The 25,483-nt window shown below is 57.8% G+C and overlaps 1 protein-coding gene across 4 annotated transcripts in view; it reads right to left on the reverse strand.

Moving 5' to 3' along the window:
* Positions 1–25,483, reverse strand: part of MVK (mevalonate kinase) — a 50,459-nt gene that overhangs the window by 20,121 nt on the left and 4,855 nt on the right. For 2 of the 4 annotated variants that reach the window (XM_026515078.4, XM_044389917.3), the window contains exons 4-10: positions 25,196–25,340; positions 23,561–23,716; positions 19,920–20,023; positions 19,273–19,318; positions 15,680–15,770; positions 15,169–15,285; positions 11,689–11,842 (exon numbers count right to left, since the gene is read on the reverse strand). In XM_026515078.4, coding sequence (XP_026370863.3) covers positions 11,689–11,842; positions 15,169–15,285; positions 15,680–15,770; positions 19,273–19,318; positions 19,920–20,023; positions 23,561–23,716; positions 25,196–25,340 — 813 coding nt within the window. Of the gene's footprint in view, positions 1–9,690; positions 10,567–11,688; positions 11,843–15,168; positions 15,286–15,679; positions 15,771–19,272; positions 19,319–19,919; positions 20,047–23,560; positions 23,717–25,195; positions 25,341–25,483 lie in introns of those variants that run through there. The other 2 variants (XM_026515079.4, XM_057306051.1) reach the window with 2 other exon arrangements.

Below are 25,483 nucleotides of genomic sequence, written 5' to 3' on the forward strand. Positions count from 1 at the left end.
TTATTAATGGTTATTGTCATTTAATGATTGATTCATTGTAATTCTAAGATATCACGTGGACTTCCCTTTCCAAAATCTGTGTGTCCTTCAAGGCTAGCTTCCCTAACCAACTCCTCAGAATCAGTTAAATCGGTGAATCATACATTCACCCTTGTGAGAGTGTTTGTAATTTAATTCCTGCAACTACTTGTCATTTAATTCTTATAACTCTTTACATATTAATATGTTACCTCCCAACTGGATGACACCTCCCTTACCAGCATGGACTGTGTCATACTTCAGGGGCTCTTGAAGGACTCAACAACTGCTGCTCCATCGATCTGAAGCCCTCATCGCCCACTCAGGGCCTAATACACTGAACAATCTGGGCATCTGAGCTGAGGAGGAGAGTGCAGGGCAGAGACTACAAACTGAATTTGGAGTCGGGTGGACCTATTTCCACCTGGTTCTGCCTCGAACAGGCTGTGAGGCTGAGGCCCACACATTTCACCTCTCTGAGCCTTGGTTTCCCCTCTGCAGACGGGGGGACAGAATACCCACTCCTCAGCATGTCAGGCGTCAAAGCACAAGAAGGTGCCTGGTACGCAGCAGTCAGATGGACGAGCAGGTGTCCAACCTCAGTCTTGGGCTCCACCCCAGCTCCCATCCTGCCCGGTTGGGTGACATTGGGCACACCCCACCACAACTCGGAGCCTCGGTTTTCTGTTCTGGAGAATGGGGACTATGCCCACCGCAGAGAACCGTGTTGAGAATGAAAAGCACAAGCCTGATGTGAGGAACGTGTGCAGGAAGTGACGGCTGTGATTTTATTGCCCCGAATTTGATAAAAGGCCAGACCTGCACTGCCCCGGGGCCAGGGGCCCCCAAAGTCTGGTAAATGGAGTGAGGAAGGGGGCACAGACAGGTGCTGGCAGCATCACCCCCTTCCCCAACAATGAGGACATTTCCTACGCCTGGGGCCTTCCAGCCCAGCACTTCAAAGGACTTTAGAAATGCTATTTGTCTCACCAGTGCCCTGGCCTCCGGAGAGGGAAGGTCTGTGGAGGCCCTTCTGGCCCTTTGAGTGAAGAGAAGATAAGAAAGGAAGTACCCCACCCCTTTCCGACAAGATCCCAACCCCCACCCTTTCCCAAACCCAGCAAACCCCTCTGGAAGGCCGGGCCAGCCAAGTGCCCCCCCCCCCCGCCCCTCACAGCAGAGCAGGGTAGCCATCGGTGCTGCAGGGAAGAGGGGCCACTTCCTGGCTACTTTCCTTCTCCTCATTCATTCATTCATTCATTCAGAAAACCTTCAGCTTTTATGTGCCAGGCACTGTGTTAGACTTGGGGAGACAGCAGTGAGCAAGACAGCGGGGACACCCGCCCTCAGGGGGCTGGCGGTTTCTTGGGGTGACAGGTGATGTCCCAATAAGTGCCTGCACAATTGGAAATAAATCAAAGGCCGAGATGGGAGGTGGCCGGCACGTTCCCGGCAGAGGGAACAGCAGGGGCAAAGCCCTGTGGTGGCATTAGCCTTGTCATGGTCACCGTCTCTGCTGTCATGTGCCCAGCACTCCCTACATGGACTCACGTAGCCCCGCGAGTCTGTTTGTTTCCTATCTCCTGCCCTGGAATGTACGCTTCCTGAAGGGAGGCACGGGGTCTGCTTGGCCCCTTCAGACTGACTTCCTTGGGGACTCAGACCAGCGCCTGGCACGAGGTGTCACTCAATGTTGAGGCAATGCACAGAGTGAATAAGCAGGCCCCGTGCTCCATGCCCGACACCTGTTACTTGCCTTAAGCCCCACAGATCACCTGGTGAGCTGGTTGTCTGAGGCTCAGAGAGGTGAAGGTGCTTGTCCAAGGCCACACAGCCAGCAAGCGACAGAGCTGGGATGCCGATCCAGTTCTGTCTGGGCTCTTTCTCTCCACTGCCCAGGCCTGGAGTGGAGGGGTCTGGGTGGGGTGGGCGTGGGGGCTGTGCAGCAGACACCAGGGCCCCCAGTGACACCCCCCCCCAAAGGAAGCAGGTCTAAGAGGAACGGTACTTCGGGCTCCATAAATAACCCAGGTCCCTGGGCTCTGCCGGAGGTTTAGCGGCCTGAGAGTGTGTGTGTAATACAAACAGCTCTAATCCCCTGTCAGTTAAACTGGATATCAGAGGAGACAAGCTTCCGAGCGGGGAGGCCTAATTGAATCGAATTGAAAAGGCGGAATGGGCAGCCGGGCCACGGAGGCGGGATGCGGGGCGAGCAGGCGGGAGCAGCTGGCTGGGCCTCCCCTGCTCTGTCCGGGCTGCACTCCAGCCCCCCGCTGCAGGGAGGGGGGCTGGTGGGGGCACCCCAGCCAGGGCACTCCGCCCCCTCCGGCCTCCCCTTTATCTGCTGGCTCTGCCATTTTCTCTCCATTGCTGACCCTTTTTCTGTTCCCTCTGTTATCTCGAATAATGTCACTGCCTCTTTAGAATCTATTCATCAGAGCAGAAAGAAGCCAGTGCTGACTCTGATAAAAAAAAAAAAAAATACCATCTGTGCCTCCCGGGGAAGAGCTCTCAACCCAACCTCTGGCGCCCCCGCCCGCCCCCACCCCCCCGCCCGCCTGCCATTTCATGGGGGCGCCAAGGGGTAATCAGATTCCACTGGAGGCAGGGTGCCCTCCCACAGGTGGTGCCCCCACTCCCGAGCTCACTCTCCAAAGCCAGGGGGAGACGGTCTCTGAAAGAGGTCTCAACCCCGGGCGGTCTTCCGTCGGCAGAAGAAGAGCCTGGTTTGGCCGTTTGAGTTTTTCTTGTAATTGGTTTTTCTTTATTGGTTGACAGTATTTTAAAAACAGGGTATTTTATCCAAAAATCTAGATTCTGAATGCTCTTTAAAAACTGGTTGGACCACAGTGGGTCCACCAACCACAGAGCAACGAACGGCTGGAGCTTGGGGTGGGGGCACCACATTCTCCGCCGCCCCCCCCAGCCTGATCCCACCAACCATGTCACCTGCCTGGGCCCTGGAGGTTTGCAGGCGTGTGGCCGCCCAGTGGGTAGGGTTCCCTGGAGGGGTGCTGAGGGGTAGGTGGAAAACTCCAGGGCACTTCTCATGGGGCTGGAAATATCTTCAGGAATGAGAGGAAACCAAGGCCCAGAGAGGGGAAGCCACTTGTCTACGTCACACAGCATTTCAGAAATCTCCCAACTTGTGGACAGTGTGTTCTTCAACCACGTGAGGCAGATGGGGAGAGAGGGGGTCCTGACTCTGGCCCACCATGCCTCCCCTCTCTGTTCCCCATCAAAGCCCATTTAGACTCCTGTATCTGTGCGTGTGCTGTCAGCCCTCCTGGGAGCCGGCTCTGGGGTCCTAGCCTCTCCTAGGGCAAGCAAGGACATGTCTGTAGCTCTGGCCACTGGAATGCTCCATCTCAAACCAGCGCCCTCAGACAGTCATGAGACCTGGGTTCAGGTCCCAGCTCTGCCACAGACACGCTTCATGACCATGGGTGGCTCACCATTCTTCTGCACCTCTGGTTCCCCATCTACAGAGCGGAGGTCCTTCAGCTCTATTGGAGAATGCTCTCGATGGAAGGACACCCCCTCTCAAATGGTGGACCTGCCTCAGAGAGTCAGGACATGGGAACCTGGGGTAAATGCCCTCCCAGTCTACACCCACCAACGACAAGGTCAGCCACATGCACCAAGGGGCGCTAACGTGGGCCGACGAGAGGGCCTTTACACATGCTCCCCACCTCCAGCCCGGCTGCAGTGAGGAGCCGCCCCTGCCCTGTGAAAGTCAAAGGGGGCACAGAGGAAATGGGGCTCCTGTCCTGGTAACAGAAGGCAGGTGCTTGGTCCAAGGGGAGCCTCTTCCTCCAGAGCCCACATCCCCAAACTCCCAGACCCGTGACGATCACTGATCTTGGGGACCACGGAGTGTGAGGCCATTCAGCCGAACCTACCTCCTCACCCCGAGTTCTGCCAATCCTGTGTCTCCGGAAACAGACTGGAAAACCTGGCCTCGCCTGGCAAGGAAAGTGGAAGAAGTCTGGGCTCTGTAGCCAGAAGCTACTGGGTTCCAATCGCAGCTTGGCTGCCTCCAGGCAGTCATGTCCCTACTCCAAGCCTCAGTTTCCCCCATCTCGGATGATGACAGCAGCTCCCGCTCACTGGATGCACCAGGCTCCAGGCTCCACGTAATGTGCATTGCTGCCCGGCATCTCCACTGCGCAGGCAAGGAACCCCGGGCTCAGAGAGGGGGTGTGGCCAGCCCAAGTCCCACAGCTACAGGTGATCGGCCACAGGACAAGGCCAGGCCTCCCTGACCCCAGAGACACAAAATAGTGATCACTGGCAAGAGGAAATGAGGGCACGACGGCAGAGCTGCTGGCACAGGAGGGCACTCCATGGATGGGGTGACCAAGGCCCAGAGAGGGCAAGATACCTGCCTAAGTTCCCACAGCAAGCTGCCTTTTGGTTTTCTCTTCACAGCCGGGGTGTCAGAGAATGAGCAGTGCATTTGGAACCCAGAGACCTATCAGGACAAGCTTCTGCCCTTGCTGACTTCGTGGCTTGGGGCAGGACGCCCCCCGCCAACCACTCCCAACACCAGCCTCAGTTTCTTGTAAAACGGGGCTCCCCACACTTTCCTCACAGGCTTGCTGGGGGTATAGGTGGAGGGAATGGGTGTGAAGGCACCCAGAGCCACAGGCCGGGGTGCCCTGGGGTCACCTAGGCAGCCCTACCAGCCACCTGGCTTCCCCAGAGCTCCGCCCCGGTCCTGGCAGCTAGCAGGTGCACATTTAGCGTTTGCTGAATGAGAACATCCGGGAGCTCAGGGCCAGGCCCGGTGGGGAGGAGGGCAGCTCCTTTGTCCCCAGGCAGGGAGGAGGCTCAGGGGCCCAGAGAGGCCAGGTTCAGCCCAGTGCCCCCATCAGCATTCAGGTGACACCTCGGCCTCAGCCAGTGCATTATGCAAATGCCTCGAAATGGATGTTTTCGTTATCAGATTTAAAACACTGTATGAAAACAGACTCAGTTCATCTCCCGAGCCGGGGAGGGGTTTGGCAGGGGAGCCTGTAAAAAAGAGTCCAATTCTCCTCTCTTCCCCGGTCTGTGTCATTAGGCAGCTCCCCCACTCTGTTAGCCCATGAGGGTGGTGACAATGGGGGCATTCGGACCTTCCCCCTTCTCCCCACTGCTAAGAGGGGGTTGGGGGTGGCCCAGGAGGACAGGGAAGGGCCTTTCTCTCTCCCTCAGGCTGTGGCTGCCCAATTCCTGCCCCGCCCCTCCTCGGTTTGCAGGAAGAAGCAGACCGCCCCCTCTCCACCCCAGGGCCCCACTGGCCCATTTTCTGCAGTCGGTTTGTCACATTACAGACTTGAAAAAAGTAGGACTGACCGACTCTGATGTGATTTACTAGCTTGAGCCAGCGTACCCGGGGCCCAGCGGCCCTGGCCCTCAGCCTGCACCACGCAGGGGCACATCTGAGCCCCCGCTGGCTGGCAGGTGCACAGCCCTGTCACTCCGACCAGACAAAGACAGGTCTGGGCAGACTCCGCAGTGAGGGAGGTGTATCCAGCCTGTCGGATGGGGTTCAAGGCCGGGCTTCACCCCTCTCAGGTCCGAGGCCTTGGGCGAGTCACTGAACTTCTCCCTGAGGGAGTGCGGGTCTGCTTCTCTGCAAAATGGGAGAATTTACCCAGGCCCACAATTCCAAGATGCTTGAAAGCCCAGAAGCTTGGCACCTAAGGTCACCTGGCCGCGCAAGCAACCTGGGCTGACCTATTCCCTACGATCTTTCCTCTTCACACATTTCGCTGCAGGCTCTGGAGTGGTGTTGCCCCAGGGGCCCTGAGAGATGGAACCCGGGCAGTCTATCCCCTAAAACCGCAAAGTCGGAGTTCCAAAGTCACATGGCCCCACGGGTTCAGATAAGGGACTGGGGTCCTACCCCACCTGCACCAGAGCTATGATTATCATCGGAGGGGTTGAGCACACTGCCTGGCATTTTACATTCGAGGAAACTGAGGCCCAGAGGGAAGCCCCTGCCCCAGGCCACGAAGTCAGCAGGGATAGAAGCTAGGCCCTGAGACAGGTCTCTGGATTCCAAGTGCCGTGCTACCTCAGCTGTGAGGAGAAAACCAAAAGGTGGCCCACTGGGTGACCTTAGGCAGGTCTTTTGTCCCCTCCGGGCCTCTGTTCCCCATCACAGCAAATGAGACACTGGACTGTGTGATCTCCAAGGGTCCCCCTAACCCTGACGCTTTTGGATTCTAATCGTAGTTAGACGTTCTCTGGGTGACAGTGGAGACACGGGCCCTTGTCTGCTTCTGCGTGGAGAAGACACAGGGGTGCGGCACCTGTTCAACCCAGTGTCGGGGTTCACAGGGCTGTGGGCAGTTCCGAGAGAGGCAGTGCAGTCACTTGGCCTGTTTGCAGTGTTGGCAGGGCCACGGGGGTCCAAGGTATGGGCAGCAAGGATGGCCAAGGGGGCAGGAGGGGTGAGCTGAGCCGGCACCTCTGGGGTGGAAGTGACCACTCAGCTATGACGATTAGGCGGGGATTGGAGAGGGGGCTTTGGGACGTCCCTGGTCATCTCCTGGGGACAGTGCAGAAGAGTCACTAAGGACAAGGCTCTGAAGTCACAAACACCTGGATTCAAATTCTACTGTCGCTTGCTTGCCTTGTGGGCCTCAGTTCACTCATCAACAGAATGGGGAGAATGATACCTATTTCACTGAACTGAGCAGGTTCGCAGGGGTAAGGCCTACGAAGCACGAGGCGCCGTGCTGGGCGTGGGGCAGGTGCTCTGGAAGGTTGGCTGTTAGCGGACCTGACCGAGCACCAGGAGGGGGTTGACTGAACGATGAACCCAGTCGATGGGACATATCTGCGGGATAACGGGCTGGGTCTCTTGAGTAGTAGGCTGTGTAACGGAGAAAAAAGGGCTGCTGTGTAGACTAAAAGAGAATTTAGGGGCATGCCTGAGTGGCTCAGTCGGTTAGGTGTCTGCCTTCCACTCAGGTCATGATCCCAGAGTCCTGGGATCGAGCCCTGCATCAGGAACCTGCTTCTCCCTCTGCCTGCTGCTCCCCCTGCTTGTGCACTCTCTCTCTCTGACAATATCTTTTAAAAAAGAGAGAGCGAGAGAGAGAATTTAGGGCGGTAACAGCCACATGTATGGTCCTAAAGAGGATTCTGGGAGTTTGGGCGACAATTAGGGGGAACTGTAACTATGGCCTGGGAATTAGGGTGTAGACATATCGTAGGCTTAACCCCTGGGCAAAGGGACTGGCCCAAGCACACTGGGATGGCAGGATGGGGCCCGCCTGGGCGCGCTGACCTGCCGCCAGCTCCCTACCTCCACAGGCTGCCAGCCGTCTGTCAATCTGTCCGTCCATCCGTCCGCGGGGAGCAAATCCTCCCCGACAGAGAGCACACGGGTGCAAACCACAGCAGCTACTCTATCTGCCGTGAGTCACAATATTTGCTGCCTGTCTCGCCACGTGAGACCTCTGCCAGCGCGGGGAAATGGCGAACTTGAGGCTGTGAGGGCGGGTGTTAAATCCGCAGTGGGCTGCAGACGCTGGGAGCGGTCCAAATGCTGACTTGAGAAATTGCCCACCTCTGGCTGGCAGAGCAGGCGCCGGGGCTTCTGTGACCCCCTCCTCAGGGAGGGAGCCAGGAGCGAGGCTGGAAAGGTGGCTGTTTCTCCAGCAGCGACCCCCGGGGTCTCAATCTAGGGGGTCTGCACAAACTGGGCTGGGTGCTTCTAACCGGCTCTGCGCACCGCTCCGAAACTTCTGAGCTCTGGGAGGCCCGCGGGCTTGCGGCCCACTGGGCCGGGTATCACGCAGCTCATTTACGAGCACCTGCTGGGTGCCCCGCACCGAGCCGCGGGCTTCACGTGCACTTTCTCACTCACTCACCTCTCTCGGGTGGGGATTACTAGTTTTTCCACCTTCCAGGGAGGAGTCTGTGGCCGCCCGAGGTGGACTGGCCAGGCTGAGGTCACGTGGCTAATGGGTGGTAGAGGGGACCGGAAGCCGGGGCGGAGCTTAACTGACCTTTGGGGTCATCTAGTTCAGGGTCCTCAGCCCTGGCCCCGCATTAGAAGAAGCACCTGGGAGCTTTTGAAAACTACCCAGGACTGCGTCCCGCTGAGATGAGTTCAATCAGAACACGTGGGGGGTGAGGCAGGCATTCCAGGGTGGTTTTGATGTGCAGCTGGGAGTGAGAACCCCAGGCAAGAAGGGGGGAACACTCCCTGCAAATGCAAACTGTCTGCTAACGCCATGCAAGAGATCGTTGGCCAGGGGTGGGCGCTGCCAGGCCCATATGGTGGCTGGGGTGAGGCTGTCCTGGCCGAGGCTTGCAGGTGGCTGCTTCACGGAGAGACACACACAGCCGCCCGGGAGTGAGAAAGAGGGAGGGTCTCAAGGACCCTGGACACCTGCTATGGGCATCTCTGGGAGCCCCTGGGGAGCTCCCAGGCTGGCCTCCTGCAGTGTGGAAACGCTGTCAACCAGCATCCCCGAGAAAGCACCTTAGGTCCCAGCTGCTTATTCAAACTGTGTGGGCAACTTTGGAAAATACCCAGGCCCCGGCCCCACTCTAACCAAGTACATCGGAATCCAGAGGAAATAACGAGCCCAAGCATGGAAAGCAGCAAGAATCGCACGAACCCGTGTCCAGGTAGAAGTACGCAGGGGGGGGGGGGCGGGGGGCTGAGGCCAGGTGCTGTAGTGCTGCCTCTGATGTGGCTTAGCTGTGTGGCCTTGGCTGAATTACTCAACCTCTCTGAGCTTCAGTTTCCCGATCTATAAAATGGGGCTGAGACTAGCAACTGTTCTCCAAGCCCGGGGCAGATGAAAAGAGATGACGGGTCTACAGTGCTTACAAGAGTGCCCAGTGCATGGTTAAGAGCTCAGTATTAACATCATTGTTTTATGCGTTATTTGTGTTTTGAAGAGAAGCAAGCAACCCCCATCAGCGATGCTGGGAGTCTCTGGCAGTGAGCCCAGGCACAGCCCGGGATGCCTGGCACGGCCGGCAGGGGTGGGCGGTGTAGAGCTCAGATTCTGCTCTTCGGGCCAGCTCCCAACTCACCCTCCCTGTGAAGACCCTGGAAAGGCACCCGCTGCCCCCTAGTGGCCAAGGGCAGAAGCGCAGGGCCATTTAAACCCCATCCTGAACTCCCTGCCCAGCCCCCACCTTCTTGTGAGCCAGCCCCCACCTTCTTGTGAGCCCACCCCGCAGGTCCCCGACTGCTGGAGCTCCCCGCGGCAATGTGCTAGCTACGGGGGCTTTTTGATGTACAGCTTTGACTGGTAATAAAAGGTTCAAATAGGGCCAGGTAGGTGCCAGGCACCGGGTTACAAGCACTTGAATCTTTTTTCCCCCCACCCAGTGAATTTCAGAAAGAAAGGAAGATTCCAGAACCTATAGGTTTTTGTTTCCAAGGCTCACAAAAGTCTGTGAAGTCATGAGTGCTCACAACTCCAGGACCCAGGAAGCTTAAAACTCCGCTTTCTGGAAAAGCAGGTAGGAATTGTGCGGGAGGACTGAGGGCCATCTGGGAAAACCCCACTGTGTCCCTGAGACACAAAACCGAGTGAACCAAAGCCCTTCTTTCCTTCAACTCCCTAAGAGCTCCACGGGGAAAGTGGCCGGAGAAGGGACAGAGGAGGCAGGCACCGGCGGGCTGCAGACTGTATCAGACTACCATCCTTCTTTCTGGGCTCCGAGGGAAGCCCTGGTTTACTTTTTATTTCCCCTCTGCCATCTTTTCTGCAAGTCCTGTGGGTACAGACTGGAAGAAACTGGGTACATGGACCATGCCTTCCGCCAACCCTCGGATGGGAGGGCAGAAGGCAAAGACTACTACCCAGACAACCCCTGGGTAGCCCACAGTCTAGCTGGAGAGAAGAGCAGAGCACGCCAAGTGCTAACTGGTTCAAACACACGGGGCGTGCAAGGTGGAAGGTAGAATGAGGGTCATCCTGCCAGGAGTCAGGGAAGGCTTCCTGGAGGAGGTGGGAGGGGCCGAGCCCTGAGAGACAGGTGGAAGGGCAGAGGCAGAGGGAGGGAGAAGGCACACTGCACCCGAGCATCCAACCAAGTGGGCAGAGGGTTTGAGAAGGCGCAGAGGCCCAAAGCAGATGGGTATGTGGGAGCTTCAGGGAGGACAGGAAGGAAGCCCCTCACATCTCAGAGGACCCCACATGGCCCCACTTCCCCGGGCGGCTCAAGAGAAGGCAGAGCACAGACCGGGTCTTCCGGGGACCCCAGCCCACTGCAGGTTCCAGGTGGCACCGCTGGGACGGAGGGGTGCGGCCACTGGGAAGGCTGGTGCACAGAGGCTGGGGGCCCACTGGCCAGCACGGAAGCCGACTCCGGAACCCAGAATACTCCAGGAAGGGGCTTCTTGGGGCTGCAGTGGCACGGGCTCCTCTCAGAGACCATCCAGGGCTTGCCGCACGGGGGCATCCAGGGAGGCGGCCGAGTGGACGGAGACGCCGGGGGCCCCGATGCTGGTTTCCCAGCAGTCAAACCCGCAGTCAGTCAGAGCCTGCTTCATGGCCTCTACCTCCGGCTGCTCCAGATCTGGGGGGAGGGAAAGCAGCAGGTCACCCCACAATCGTCCGCTCCCTTAGGGATCGTTCATCCTGGAAAAGGCCCGGGACCAAGCCTTGCACCCTCAGGAGTTGGGGGGGGGGTGGTTATGGAGCAACAGTTAAAATCATGGGCTCCCGAGTCACATGGACCAGGTCTTGTCACGGATCAGCCATGGGGCCTCAGACCAGTGACTTGCCTTCTCTGAGTCTCAGTCTCCTCATCTGGGAATGGGGCTAATACCTACCCCTCGAGGGTCACTGTGAGGCTTTCACGGGAGAATGCAGGTAAGGCTCCTGGCACAGCAGACACGCCCCAGAAGCCTTCTCTCTCATCATCGTCACTGACCCTGAACTAGAAGCCAACGGTCAAAGTCTGCCGTAGGCCATGCTGACTTTCTGACGCCTGGGAGCGCACTGAGGGTGAGGGGAGCGGCTGGGGCCACTGTGGGCTGACTGCAAAGCAACAGGGAAAGGTGGGACAAAAAGAGGAAGGAGGAGAAGGTAAAGAAGGGGAGAGAAAGACCAGAAGGAGGGGCAAAGGGAAGGCAGTGGAGGTGGGAGCCCTGAGGGCCCGGTCCTGAGGACAGGTGTGGTGACTGAGCACCCCCAGGAGCCCCTCGCCAGCCCTGGGCACCATTACCCAGCCTTGCTCTTTCCCCCAGACACTAAGGGGGAGAGAAAGCTCTTTGTTCTGTAGCAAGGTCAGTCCCCATCTTGGCCACATCAAGAGATGACAGTGGGGGAGAGGGGGTGAGGCTGACCATAGGTGATGACAATGTCCTGGTTATTTCTCAAGCTTGTGAGAGACTTGGCAGGGAAGGAGGCGGGAGGGACAGCCGCCACAGTATGAGCCCCTATCACAGCCCAGCCCCATGCCAGGCGTTCCAAATGCACTTTTCTCCTTGAATCTAGACAACGATCTTATAAAATAGATGTTAGCATCCTTATTTTACCAACACAGCAACAAAGACCCAGAGAGGTTAATTAACTTGACCAAGGCCACACAGCAGAGGTGAGGCTGTTCTCTGGTTTCTTCCTCCTCCCACGCGAATTGCCCAGGTATAACATTTGTATGAGCCCCGGCTGGCAACCCTGCCCACCCCCCAGGTACCTGGCCTGAGGAGTGTGATGCCACAGCCACCGCCGCCTGCACCAGTGAGCTTGCTGTGCAGTCCATGGGCCATGGTCACCTGGCAGAGCTGGTCCAGCGAGGCATGGCCCACGCCAAGGGCATTCAGATGGTGCTGGTTCATGTCGATGAGCTCCTGGAGGAGAAGGTTCCATCTGTTCCCACCTGGTGTGCCTGAAGCCAAGGTCCTGTGCCCACCCCATTCATGTGACAGCCACCGGTTTGTGACAGCACATGGCTTAGACAAGCTAACACCGTGTCCCTCTTCACGGGTCAAAGAACCTCTCCTTCCTGCAGGACTTCCCATGGGGCTGGGATGGAGCTGGTGGCAAACACATGTCCCATGCCTGGCCAAAGAAGCCTCTGGCCATGGTGACTGGTCAAGGATAGGCCTGTGACCCAGGTTGGGCCAACCACAGCCCTCCCGGGGTTTTCTCTTGCCTCTGCCCTGGAGCTGCTAACTGGCTGACTTCAAAGGTAAGCTGCCAGAGTTAGCTGCCCTGCACGTGGACAGGGATTATATTGAAGATGGAGAGAGATTTCAGACTGAGTTGTTTTGGCCCCTGGATCCAGCTATGCCTGAAGCTGTTCTTGAGGGTCTTCACAGTTATGAGCCAAAAAATTCCCTTTATGTTAAAGCCTGGTTGAGATGGGTTCCTATCATCTGCAGAAGTCTGAAGTACTATGCCATCCTACAGCTGCCTCAGGTGCCCATATTTTCAGAATAAGAACTGGTTTATTGTCCTAACAAGGTCACAAGTGGAAGAAAGAGCTAAATGTGTTTCAGGTTTCTTTGATTCTGAGCAAAATTCCTGCTCTTCTGAGGTTCAAACAGCACACAAGTGGATGAAATAACAGAACTGACAGCTAGCACAGCCCAGGCGCCCCCTATAACATTTCATTTACTCCACCGGTGTTTGCCAAACACCTTCACTGGGCCGGGCAGTGTGCTAGGAGCTGGGGCTCTAAGGATGAGCAAGCTAAGAATGTGGGATCTGGAGTCAGGGGGGCCTGGGTTTGAGTCCCAGCTCCGTGACCTCCTGGTTCTGGGGCGAGGGCTTTCACCCTGTGCCTCAGTTCCCCCACTTGTAAAACCGGCATCGTAAGAGGTTCTGCCTCATTGCCGTGGGGATGGAACGAGGTGAGTTTTCCGCATCGTGCCTGGCCTGAGATGAGGGATTCGGGACAGTCAGCTATTAGTACTTCATGGTCACATCACCATCCTCTTCATTTCAAGGGGATGCTAAGGCTCAGGGAGGAAATGACTTGCCTAAGGTCGCTGAGCTGGCAAGGTACTGAGCCAGCCCTGGAAGCCGGGTCTGCCCGATGCAAAGCTCACGTCTACCTTGCCTCCAAGAGCGCCCCTGGTGTTCCGGCTGCCACCTACTTCTTGTGGCGTGTGGCTTGACAGCGCGCGGCTCTGCTCCAGGGAACAGGGAGCGCCTGTGCGCCGGGAGGGTTGCCAATCACCGAGTCGTCTGCTGAGACCCACCTGGTTCTCCTGCCCTGGGCTGTCAGGCGGGCTCGGGTCAGCCCTCCCCTGCAGCCCGCCTCCCACCCCCCAGCACTTCTGACAAATGAGCAGACAGGCGTGATGGCCCGGTGGCAGCCCCGGGGTGCCTTTCCCCAGCCCCAAGGGCTGGATGTGAGGGAAAACTTCTGGGGGCTGCTCTCTGCGCCTCAGCGCCAGGTGTCACGTTGCCGAGGCAGGTTTCAGACACCTGTCACATTCTGATCCAAAATCTGTCAAGGATCGGATGACAGGTTGTGACACAGGAGAACAGCTCGCTGGTTTGAGCACAAAGCTGTCCAGGAGCTGAGCTGCACATTTCAGCGGCTGCCACAGCCAAAAATATACACAATGTATAATCAACGTGCTGTTCTGTGGCATTCTCCAGGGGCTCAACAGGGTATATTTTAGGCAGTACTCTATCATTATTAATTTCCTACTCAGGAGGACTGTGTTCCCTCCTTTCTACGTGAAAGGAATTGAAGCCAGCAAGGCAAACGCTGGGGCACTGGAGGCAGACAGCTATGGAAATGGGAGCAAAAGCACAGAAACAAAGGAGGGTCGCTGCCCCTGGCCCAGGTAGGTGCTCGTTCAAGAGCTGTTGGCTAAAGAGACAAGCAAGTCAGCCAGTTTGACGCCTGGCATGGCCACTCACTGGTTGGTGAGCCTTGGAGAAAGTTGCTCTATAAGCCTTGGTTTTTATATCTGTAAAATGGGCACAGCATATCTACTTCCCAGGCAGGTGATTGCAGAGATCAAGGGAGAAATCATCTGTGAAAAGCCTTGGCCTAAGAGCTGCTTCTGTTCACTACAGGGGCTGCCGACTCAAATGCATACAGCGGGACAGGGAGGCACCAGGCAGCCCGTGGCAGCTGGGGGTAGCAGTTAGGGAGTGGTGGGGACTGTGGAGAAATGGGAGACCACAGAACCTCCCCGTTCTGCCCCTCCTGCCGAGTGTTGTCACACAGCCTCGCCAGCGCGGCCTGCCTGATTCCCTGATTCTTCAAGGGGAGCCAAATGGCTCTTTGATGTCGATCCATGTTTGCCAGGCCACCCGGACCGTGTCTGCGGATGAGCCTGCGTCCTCTGGCTTACTGAGCTGGTGGCTCATCAGGCATGGTGACTGCATGGTGACCTACTGGGCCTCGCTGCGTTCTTAAGATGCTCCGGTGAGACCAGCAGGGGTGAAGCTGGGGTTCAGATCGGGACCTGATCAAATGCAAGGTGTGAGGTCTCAGCCTCTACACAGGAATTATGCAAAGGGTAGCAGCTCGGGGAACAATGAAGAAAGAATGGTGTTAGAATATATCCGAACCGGGGCACCTGGGTGGCTCAGCCGGTTAAACGTCAGACTCTTGATTTCAGCTCAGGGTCATGAGATCAGGTCATGATCTCAGGGTTGTGGGATTAAGCCCCATTGTCAGGCTCTGCACTCAGTGTGGAGTCTGCTTGTCCCTCTCTCTCTCTCTCTGTCTGCCCCTCCCCCTTCTCTCTCTCTCTCTCTCTCTCTCTCTCTCTCATAAATAGATAAAAATTTCTGAACCAAAGCATGCCGGTGATAAACAGTTACCAAAGGAACAAATGCAGTTAGCAAGAAGAGCAGGAAAGAGGTGGCCAAGCAAGAAATCGCTTCTGGACCGACGGAAGACAGTGTCAGCAATATCCCACTGCTCCTTACGGGCAGGAACCCAAACCTGGCCCCTGGTGCTTAGCCCATGCCTAGCACGCGCTGGGCCCTGCCCTCTGCACTTCGCATGTGCTCTCTGCACGGCTCTGAACCATCCGGGAAAAGGCTTAAGAAGAAGGCATGCTTGCTGGCCTTTGCACACACGGGACCCCAGGCCTGGGCCCAGCCTCGCTGCTTTGGCTCTGGGGCTTCTGAGTGCAGATGGGGAGCCCTGCCTCAGACAGCAGTGTGCGCGAGGCCGTGCACCCTGCAGACCGGCTCTTACTTCCAGCACGAGGTAGTGCTCCAGGGCCGGGGCCGCCGCCATCTCCCCCAGCATCCGCTCGCACTCCAGCGAAATCGCGTTGATGGAGGTCAGCAGGGGTGACACGATCTCAGGGAACTGGAAGGAGAGGAAGCAAGGGCCCGTGAGGCCTAGGGCCGGGCAGATACCGGACAGCCGCCGGGCAACAGGAGGAGAGAGAGGTGTCCCCACGGCTCACTCCCCACCTCTGAGGAAACCCCCTCTCCTTCCCACCGGGTATCTGCCTTGCCCGGTGCCCCCTGACATGAGTGGGGGTTTCTCATCGCCAAGCCAGCATGTCTGACGCTTCCTGTCCTGCCCCCCAGCTGGGGTGGGGGGCACACAGCACCTCGTCTGCCCAAACCACATCCCCCGGTCCCCATCATCCATCCCGCCCCTCCACTAACCCATGGGGCAGACAGCGAGCTCGAGCCCCCAGACCGGGCTGCCGCGGCCCTGCCGGAACCCCACCCAGGAGTGGAACGGGAGGCACCTTAAGCAGCCTGCTCCGGACGCTGGCCACGAGAGCCCCGGTGCTGCGAGGGACTTTAGTGTTGGTCAGCAGGATCCTCAGAGCCGGTGGCCTGTGGGGTGAAGAAGGGCCACGGTGTCAGGGCTGGGGGCAATCCCAAACGTCACTCCACCCTGACACAGAGGAGAAAGTGGAGGCCCAGGAAGGGGACAGCAAGGGGCTGGAGGGGAAGCGAGGGGAGCAGGGGGCTCCTGCTGCCAGTCGCAGCTGCAACTCCGCTCCAGCCCCCAGGCAGACAGACACTTTCCTTTGGCTTGTCACGTACCCACTTGACTTCAGTGGGGCACCGACTACGGGCTAGGCACATGCGAGCGGGCCTGGCTTAGCCTGGAGCTGGCAGAGCACGCCAAGTTCACGGGGTTAGAGGAGTTCAAAGGCACTAGAGCCAAGGGTGCAAGAAGGGGTGGAGGTTCTGTCCTGTAGGCCACCTGAGCTTGCTGGAGTGGGACGGTCTAGAGATTTCGGAAGAAATGCAAAGGGACCTGGGGTGGGTCACGCAGAGGGGGTGCACGCAGGGAGGGAAGATGCCCAGGTTGGCTGGCACAGTGAGCCCAGGGGTGCAGGGGAGGGCAGGCTTGTGCAGGTGGGGCCCACCCTTGCCCTGCCTTGATGGCTCCCAGACCCGCTGCCCTGGCACAGCCAGAGATGGTTAGAGGGAGTCATCCGTCCCTGCTCGGCTGCCCCAGGGAAGAGAACAGAGGGCCCAGGGCAGTCACAGTAAGCTGCCCTCTCCAACCCCTGAGCTTTAGAATGCCTCCTAGAGTCACAGTCCCAATTGTGCTGTGGTGATCTTTGGGGACTCAGGGCGCCCTTTCTTGTCATCCCTGAGCTGCCTTTCAGAGTGCTGCGGGCCAGGCACTGAGGATGGAGCGTCTGGATGAGCTCTGGCGCAAGACAGCTGGAGACAGGCAGACCCCTTGATACCTTTATCCGTTTTTCTTTTCACAACCCAAGACTGTAAAATCCAATCGGGCTGGGAAAGGCTGCCAGAAACCTGCTTGATCTCACCGCCCAGAAGCCCATGAAATTAATATCGATTCTCAGCCTTGGAGGCCGGCTTTTTTTTTTTTTTAACTTTACAAAAGATGAACATTCTATTTGGCTTTTCTCTTCCCCTTAAAGACAAGCCGTTCCTCAAAAGGGCAGCGTTCTGGGAGGCCGCATCTTGATCCACTTCGCAAACAATGCATGTTTTTAATGGAGAAGCGCCATGCGTGGTCTGGGGAGAAAGGGTTCCTCTTGAAGCCATCGGAGGGATTAATGCAGAGTCTGGCCTCCCGGCTTCTTGGAGAATCCGCCATCTGCTCTCTGTGGCGCCCCACAGCCCGCAGTGAAGGTCGGTCTGCTCTGTGCTCCTGGCCACTGGGGCGGGAGGAGTTTGAATACCTTGTTTTCATCTTCCTTAGGCAAGTCCTCTGCGAACAGGTTTGCTGCCAGCTCCACCGGCCCCACAAAACCCCAGGGTCCTGGGGCAACTAGACACCGCCACCCAGGCTCTGCCCTGTAAGTGCTTGTGCTGCTAGGCCTGGCTAACTCCTCAATCTTATCTCCTCTCTGCCCTCCCCCGGTGGCTCCACCCGGCCATCCTGGCCTCCTACTTGCTGCTCAACATGCCAGGCACACCCCGGCCCCAGGGCCTTTGCCCTTGCATTTCCTCTGCCAGGGACCCATCCCTGTCCTCTGTCCTCGACAGCTCTAGGACTCACTCTCGTGTTTTCCTTCAGGTCCCTGCTCAAATGTCATTTCATTGGAGGCTCCCCTGGTTATCCACCCAACTGCCTGACACGCTCTTACGGAGCTGTGTGTTGGCTGTCTCCTCCCACAAAATGTGAGTTCTGTGAAGGTGGGACTTGTCCTCACTGCCGAGGCCCCAGCACCCAGCACCCAGCAGCTGCTCACTAACATCGGTGGAATTAAATTTAGCGGGCGGAAGGCAAGGCACTCTACAGAGACCGTTTCTGGTTTCAGGTCAGGATCATTATATAAACCAGGAAAAGCGACTCCATCAAGAGCAGCCGGCTTGCGAGTGGCAGAGCTGGGCTTTGCCTCCGTCCACCACGCTACCACCAGCTGGCCACCGAACACGCCTCAGGGCCTCGCCCCCTGCCTCCCCCCACCTGGAAAGCCCTTTATCACTCATCTCTTGACTTCGCTCCAGTAGAACGTGCATGTGCCCACGCCACACGTTAGCGGGTTTTCTATCCCTGGTGCTTAGGATACAACTAGCTCTCAGGAAACCCTGAACGAGATGCCACAGCCCCCATGAAGCACCCCCAGATCCGTAGCCCGACGTATGACACCCCTCACGGTCAGGCACAGAAGCTTCTGTACTCTCTGGAGCCTTTGTTCTGAGGATGACAGTCGTGAGGACGGGGAGCCCTGTGGGCAGGCCCAGCCCTGGCAGCTTGAGTCCCGCGCGGACTCCTGCTGTCGCTGCACCGGGCGTCAGTCTACCTGGCAGAGCCGGCCCCATCCAGGCCCCCAGCGGGCTGGTCCCACGCTCCTCAATGGCTCTGCTTCCTCGTCTGTGCACGGTGGAGGCTGTCATCCTGGGTGGTTTGCCCTCCGGGGGACAGGCGGCAATGTCTAGAGACATTTCCGGTTGTCACAGCTGGGAGATGGGGGAGGTGCTACTGGCATCTTGTGGGTGGAGCTCAGGGATGCTTCTAAATATCCAAAACACGCTGCGGAGGGCAGCCCCCCGCCAGAAAGAATTATCCAGTCCATGATGTCTATGGCCCCAAGGTAAAGAAACCCTCATGTCAAGGCTCGGAAAGGCAGGCTTGGCTCTTGGAAGACAAGAGAGCTGAGGCAGGAAGATGCCAGAGGTGCAGGTCGAAGCACCCGACTTGACCGAGGGCTCAAGAAACTGCCAAGAAGCACCCGCTCCCATCTGCCCCGTGCATGTCCACTCTAAGTCCAAAGGGAACAGAGAATGTTCTATTTTAACACGTGCGTTTGTAATCCCAATTCCTCCAGGGGGAGGCGGTCAAGGAACATGTGAAACGGGGTGAAAAGTTGTCACATGTCACCCCTGCTCGAAGCCTCCCACCAGCATCAGCCCTGCCTCTGCCCCGAGGGCCTCAGTGTGGCACCTCTCACGTTTGCCTGCGGCGGCCTCCTGCCCATGTCTGCCGGCCCTTCCCCTACCCCACCCCCATTCCCGCCCCCGACCCTGCCAAAACTGCCTCCGAGACTCATTTTTATAGCCTTAGACCCTAGTACAGTGTCATCAGGAACACAGGAAGACATCGATTCTTGTTTGTTAAATGAATACACGAGCGGAAGAATTAAATGAGAAGCCAGGGCCTGGGGGAGCAGCTGCTCTCTGGAAGGTGAGCAGCACAGCCATGCATGACTTCTCCCTCTAAGCTCTGGGCGATCTAAGAGCCGCAGCACAGAAGGTAAGAACAGGCCTGTGAGGGCCTCACGAGGGAGGGGAGAGAAAGCCCGGGGACACGCGGCCCACATGCGTCCGACCACGAGGTAGAGCCCCCCACACCGGACGCGTTGCCATAACCGTGCCAGGAGCCGCTGCTCTGCCCCAGAATTACCTCTTCAGGGAGGAGATCTTGCCTTGCTGGAATCGGACCACTCCTCCTAAAGAGAAAAGGCAGTGGGTCAGAGCTGGAGGAAAAGCTGCGTACCTTGGCCTCTTGGCAGGGAAGCTGGGCTTGAGGTGGGGGTGAGAGCGCTGCCCCATCCAGGAAGCAGACGGAACCCCATCACTAGTCATCCCAGTTGTAGTTACACAAGGCCCAGGAGGGCACAAGGGCTCGCCCGCCCTCCAGGCTGCCCAGCCTCATGCCACAGGCCATGTAGTGAAGGTGAGCCCAGGACCGTGGCCAGGTCCCAGAAGCCAGGGTCCTGACCCGAGGGGAGCCCAGCTGGTGTGGCCACCAAACTCTAGAGCTCTGGCTCTGCACCTTTACCCCAGGGACCCTCCTGGGGAGCTCCCTGAAACCTTGGCTTCCCAGGCCCCACTCCGACCCCCCAGACACCCCCCGAGATTAGATTCAGGAGGTGTGCGGCAGGACCCTGAAATCTCTCCCATCCCACCCCCACCGAACAGGAAAAGACTATTTTCCTCAGAATCCGCTGGTTTCGTTCATTCAAACCAACAGAGCGTGGGCATTTACTATGGTCCTAAGAATTTATAAAATAATAAAAATAGAGAAAACAAGCCTGAGGCAGCCCCTACCCCAGGTGCTGACAGCGTTGTCCACTCCGGAGGGGTTCCCATGAATCATTCTCTCTCCCTGGAAGGCCCACTTGTTAATTAACTCCAAATCCTCCCCGGTCCACCTGGAGAAGACACAGGAGTTCGTCTGTACCTCGGAGAAGAGTGGGGGACCAGGGTCACCAAAGGCAGCAGGGGGAAGGATCCGCAGGTTAAGCTTGGTGGAGACCAAAAAAAGTCAAAGGGGCTTGGGCTCTCGAATGCAGAAACAGAAGAACAGCCTGGAACCTCTCCACTACAGAGCGTGCTGACCTTCCCTTCCTCTGCAGCCCTCCCACCCGGCACAGAGGAAGGAGACTAGCTTTAGATGCACACGGTCCTAGCAGCTGAGGGGCTCCGGGCCTGTTCCCTAACCTGTCTGAGCCCCACTGTCCTCATCTGTACAATGGTCACGCCCGTCCAAGGCTAGCTGCAGGTGCATCGAGCGCTGGCGAAGTGCCTGGCACGGCGTCGGCAAGCGGCGGGCAGTAGTTACCACTGTCACAGACCCCTGCGTCCGCACCTGCTCTGGAATCCAGCCTGCCGTGAGGACGAGTGAGCAGACGTGTGACTAGACGTGTGACTCTTCCCAAAGCCCAGCTGTCAGGAACGTGGATTCCAGGTGCCCCAAACACCCTCAGTGGGTCAAGTGTGCGCGGGCCGTCTCTGGATCTTTCCTAAGCACGCGGCCACGCTGCCTTGCTCGGGAGAGGTGTGGGCTCACTCACAGTTTGAGTGAGCAGACCCCAAGCCCATGAGTAGTGAACAAGGAATCCAGTCAGCCCACCCCCCGCCCCTTTCTCTCAGCTTTTGTTTCCTTTCTGCGGACGCCCTGCCCCCATGAAACAGGGGGTGCCACAGCCCCAAGAATGCTGGGACTCCAGGGCAGAGCTGTGGAGCAAGCAGCAGGCTGCCCTGCCGCTCTCTGGGCATCCCCGAGCCATGGCTTCGCCTCCGACCCTGTTTTCTCAGCTGTAAAACACGGGTAATCGTGTCTCCCTCACTGAGGACGTGTGAGATACGAACACACAAACGCTTTGTAAAATGCCCGGGAAACAGTTTGGGCTCTGGAAAAAGGTTGCCTGGGATCACGGCTCCTGGATTCGCTCCAAGCCTGGTCCAGCGCTCATTTGCTGTGGGGCCTTGGGCAAGGCCATCGCCCCCTCTGAGCCTCTTTTCTCACTGGCCAAATGAGGACGTGATGGCCCCGCCACTCACAGGGTGGCTGAGAGGCTCAACGCTATCACCAAGTGCCGAGCACTCTGCTGTAGCCTTTCTCAAACGGCCGCCTCCTGTCATCCCCACAGAAACCCTACAGGGAAAGTACAGTTACTATCCCTCTCGTACAGAAGAGGAAGCTGAGGCTCAGGTGGGTAAAGCAGCTTCCGGGGCTATTCACTGCTACATCAGCTCCACATCCGTTGCCTGGGGCCCAAGCAGCCAACGACCGAGCTTTAAGGTGCCAACAAGATGCCCTCACCTTCCAATATTTGCTGAGCCTCTACGATGTGCCTGTGACTAAGCTCACGGTAGGGGAACCAGACACGGCCCCTGACTGCTCGAGGCTTGGCGTCTCACGGGGAGGGGATGCCCAGAAGCAATCAGCATTCAACTACAACCCCCAGGAGATGCGATGCGGGGTGGAAGGGGCGCACCTCATCGGGAAAGGGGAGGGCCTGAGGGACAAGGGGAGGGTCAGCAAGGTAAGACATGTGAGGAGAGCATTCCAGACCGAGGCTACGTAGCACCTGGAACTGGACAAGAACTGGCCCTTTCCAGGAACTGCAAAGTGAATGAGCGATGGGGCAAAGGGGCCGCTGGACCCAGCCCAGGACCTGGCCCTCTCCACAAAAGCGAGTCTCCCTCCCATTCTGTGTACCGTTCATCCTACGGGGGCTCAGATTTCTAACCCCCTCTTCATAGGAGACTGGATTCTAGTTCTGTAGGATTTGGAAATGCTGGGGCCAGGGCAGGAGTTGGGGCCTGCTCTCACCAAAGGTCCTGGGAAGGAAAGACTGGGTCTTCAGGGGTGACGGCAGAGCTGGTTGTCAGGAAGCCACGTGGGAAAGAGTGTCCCCCCCCACCCCCTCACACGCTCATGAGTCACCCACGCCTTGCGAACGGCAGAGCTGGTCTGCTGGCCCATACGTACAAGTGTATTCGGGGAACCCAGGGCCAGCAGGCCTTCACTGATCTAGGTTTCAACTAGTGATTAGCACACGCTAACGAGCACCATCGTATCACAGGATCACCAAACGTCAAGGCTGGAGGGACCCCAAAGGCCCATCAGGTGTGGCCCGTCACTTCCAGATGAGGAAACAGAGCCCCGAGAGTAGAAGGGGTGTCTCAACGGCCTGCAGCGAGTTAACAGTCAAACCTTACCGAAATTCCTGAAAACCATTACCTTGTGTTACCTACCGGTGCGTCTCTCATTACCTTCTGGATTCTTCCCCTGACAAAAGCAGCCTCTACCTGCCCCCCGCCCCAACTTCTCTCCACGCACAGGAACCATCCAAAACGAGTCTTAGGAATGCTGATAGACACATCCCACTGAGAGCCCCCCAATCTGCTGTGACCACGAAAATCAAAGGGACCTTGGGGCTTAGTCTGAATTCAACAGTATTTTAACCTCCGTGTGTCAGAAGAGCAATCATTGGCCCTGACAGGGCACCTGGCGGGAACCGGCCTATCAGAAAAGCATGGCATTTTCAGGGCAGAGGAAGGAAACCTCAATTCAAAGCCAAGTTCTGGAGGAGGAAAGAGGTCCTCAGCCGCAGGCCCCTGCAGCGGGTGTGGAGGGCACGGGAGCACCACTCTGGGAGGACACACACGGCCACGTCCATCCTGGCACCCGGCACGGCCAGAGCAGCTTTCTCTCCCACCAGCTGCCCTGGGGGATAGAAGTGGCCAGCAGTCCCCCGACACAATACGTGTTGGGTACCCAAGGCCACCCAGTGGGAAGGCCCCCCTGAGCCCCGGAGGCCCAGGGACAGGCCTCACCAAGAAGCTGCCAGGCTGGATTTGGGACTGGCACCACTCCTGGGGCAGGGCCCAGGACACACCGCATCACCTCGGTGCTTGGGGTGGCTTCTCAAGGTGTGTTCCCCCAACAGACATGGCGGCCGGCGACACAGTCCCGACAAGCCTCACTGACTCACAGTGGGAACAGCAGAGGCAATGCCCTCTCGGTAGAACGAGGTCAAGGACTCCTACGAAGAGACGCAGGGGTCCAGAGGGGTACAACGGCTATGGCCAAGGTCCCACAGTGAGTCAATGGCAGAAGTGGGCCCAACGACTCCCTAAGTCTGGGCTCAGGTTCTTTCTGCCACACCGTGGGTTCTTGAACCCCAAAGAGGCAAGGTGGAGGTGAGGGGTGGGGGAACTGAAGTGGCTTAGCAAAGGGGCAAAGAGGTCAGGCTCTGGCTTCAGACCGCCCCGGTGCAAGTCTCAGTCTACTGTCCCTAGCTGCGTAGGCTGGGCCTGCCCTCTGGCCTCCGTGCCTCAGCTTCCTCATCTGTACAAGGGCCACGTGACACCTCTGGCGGGGAGTCCTCTGACAGAGAACCCATGCTCGGGTTGTGGCGCCCAGGAAGGACAGTGACCGGGGCGAGGTCCGTGATTACCTGCTGGCGGACTCCCCGTCCTTCCGTGGGTTTGGGATCTCCTCGCACGCAGTCAGGAGAGCGGTGGCCATACACACAGAGTAGGCGGCGCTGGAGCCCAGGCCGGCCCCCGTGGGCAGCTGTGACCACACCGTGATGTCCAGGCTGGGCAGGGCGCTGAAACACAGTGGGGTGCGGAGCGTGAGTCTCTGGAAGGGCGGTGAGGTGCCAACGTCGAGCTAGCGGCCGAGGCCCAGGACTGGACATTGGCAGGGCCTGGCCTAGGCTTCTGAACTTGGGGACATTTGCCAACCCCAAAAGTGGCCCTGCGGGACGGGCAGGAAGTTGTGGTGAATCACATAGCTTGGAAACAGGTACCAGAATAATTTAAAGCATAACATACCCTTATGACCCACCAACCATTTCTCTAAATTCCTTCCCGTTCCCTGCACAGACGAGGCTCTCCCATGGCCCTTCTCTGTATCCCTGCCCGGGATAGCTTTGTGCCTCTTCCTCCCCCAGGCAAATTCCTACCCATCCTGCAAAACCCTTCTCAAACGTCCTTTCCACTGGGAAGCTTCCCTGGGCCACCCACGGAAGCCGTTCCTCGCTCCCCTTGATGACCGCCTTTCTCCACTGCTGCCCCCTCTAGGCACACTGTGTGTTCACAGAATGCTTCCCCTGTTGTATTTCCCCCAAGCAAGGACTGTTAAACTTCATGTTCTGTATTTTCAATTAAGTAATTCTGCTGTTTGCCACATATAAAATTATATCACTGAATCTGCTTTTCAAACTACACACGCCTACCCCACTCACATCAGGAGGTTCCGGAAATGTGCACCCCTTCCCAGAAAGGGATGTGCCCCTTACTCAAGTTGAAAATCCCACGGTGGAGAGTAAGAATTGAGACATTTATGAATGTGCCCTCCGCACCATGCCTGGCCCCCAGGGCCCACTCAGCCAGCATCTGCTGTCTCAGTAAAGGGCTACCCCTTGAGGCTTTCCCTGTGGGCCTGGGATCCCCCCCAAAAAAAAAATCACAGTGAAAATCACTGTGGGCTAGTTCCAGAGACAGGCTCATTTCATATATAATATTTCTAACCCTCCAATAGTTTTCTTAGGAGAGTATTAATGGCTCCTATTTCTCAAGCTGTGTGCCAGGCTCTGTGTCACGCACGTTAGATAGATAAACTCACTCACCCTCACAAGAAACCTACGAGGTAGGTACTATGACTACCCCCATTTTACAGAGGAGGACACTGAGGCCCAGGAAGGGTAAGAACCTCAAGGAAGCTGGTAAGCGGCTGCCATGGGGTCTGACCAACACGGTCCGACTCTCCATCACCATACGACATGGCCTCAACGGCACCGCTGTCCTCTGGGAGGTGGCCTTCCTGACGACAGATAGCCCAGATCCTCTCTTAAGGGGTGGAGCGGACACAGGCTCCACTTTGCTCGTCACAGAGTTTCCCTGGAGGCTGCGGGATGGGGAGCAGGGCTGCCTCTGTGGACGTGGCCCGGGAGAATTCACGTGGCAGATGCGGGAATCTGGCTCTGGGCCCGGACCACGCGCGCACCCTGCCCGAGGCCACGCGCACACCTCCCGCAGACCACGCGCGCACCCCCTCTCCCCCCGCCCCCGGGCTGCGCGCGCACCTCTGCTTCCGGCCGATGGACAGGTACAAGTAGAGGAAGGCCAGCACAGCCAGGTGCTCGGGGCTGGCGCCGTCCTCGGGGAAGCCCGCCACCTCCTTCAGCTTCTCCACTTGCTCTGGGGTGGGCGCTGCGGCGTCCCCTTGCTCTGTGGCAGACAAGCACACGTGGCGGGGTGAGAGGCCCGCAGGCACGTTTATAGACAACAGAACACAGGCACCCGAGCGGGCATGAGAATCAGCATCTGAGGGACCGGGATTCACAGCCTGAGCCCCAGGGCTGCGTCTGCCG

This window comes from Ursus arctos, unplaced genomic scaffold (assembly GCF_023065955.2).
Source record: "Ursus arctos isolate Adak ecotype North America unplaced genomic scaffold, UrsArc2.0 scaffold_34, whole genome shotgun sequence".
In the NCBI taxonomy this organism is placed as follows: domain Eukaryota; kingdom Metazoa; phylum Chordata; class Mammalia; order Carnivora; family Ursidae; genus Ursus; species Ursus arctos.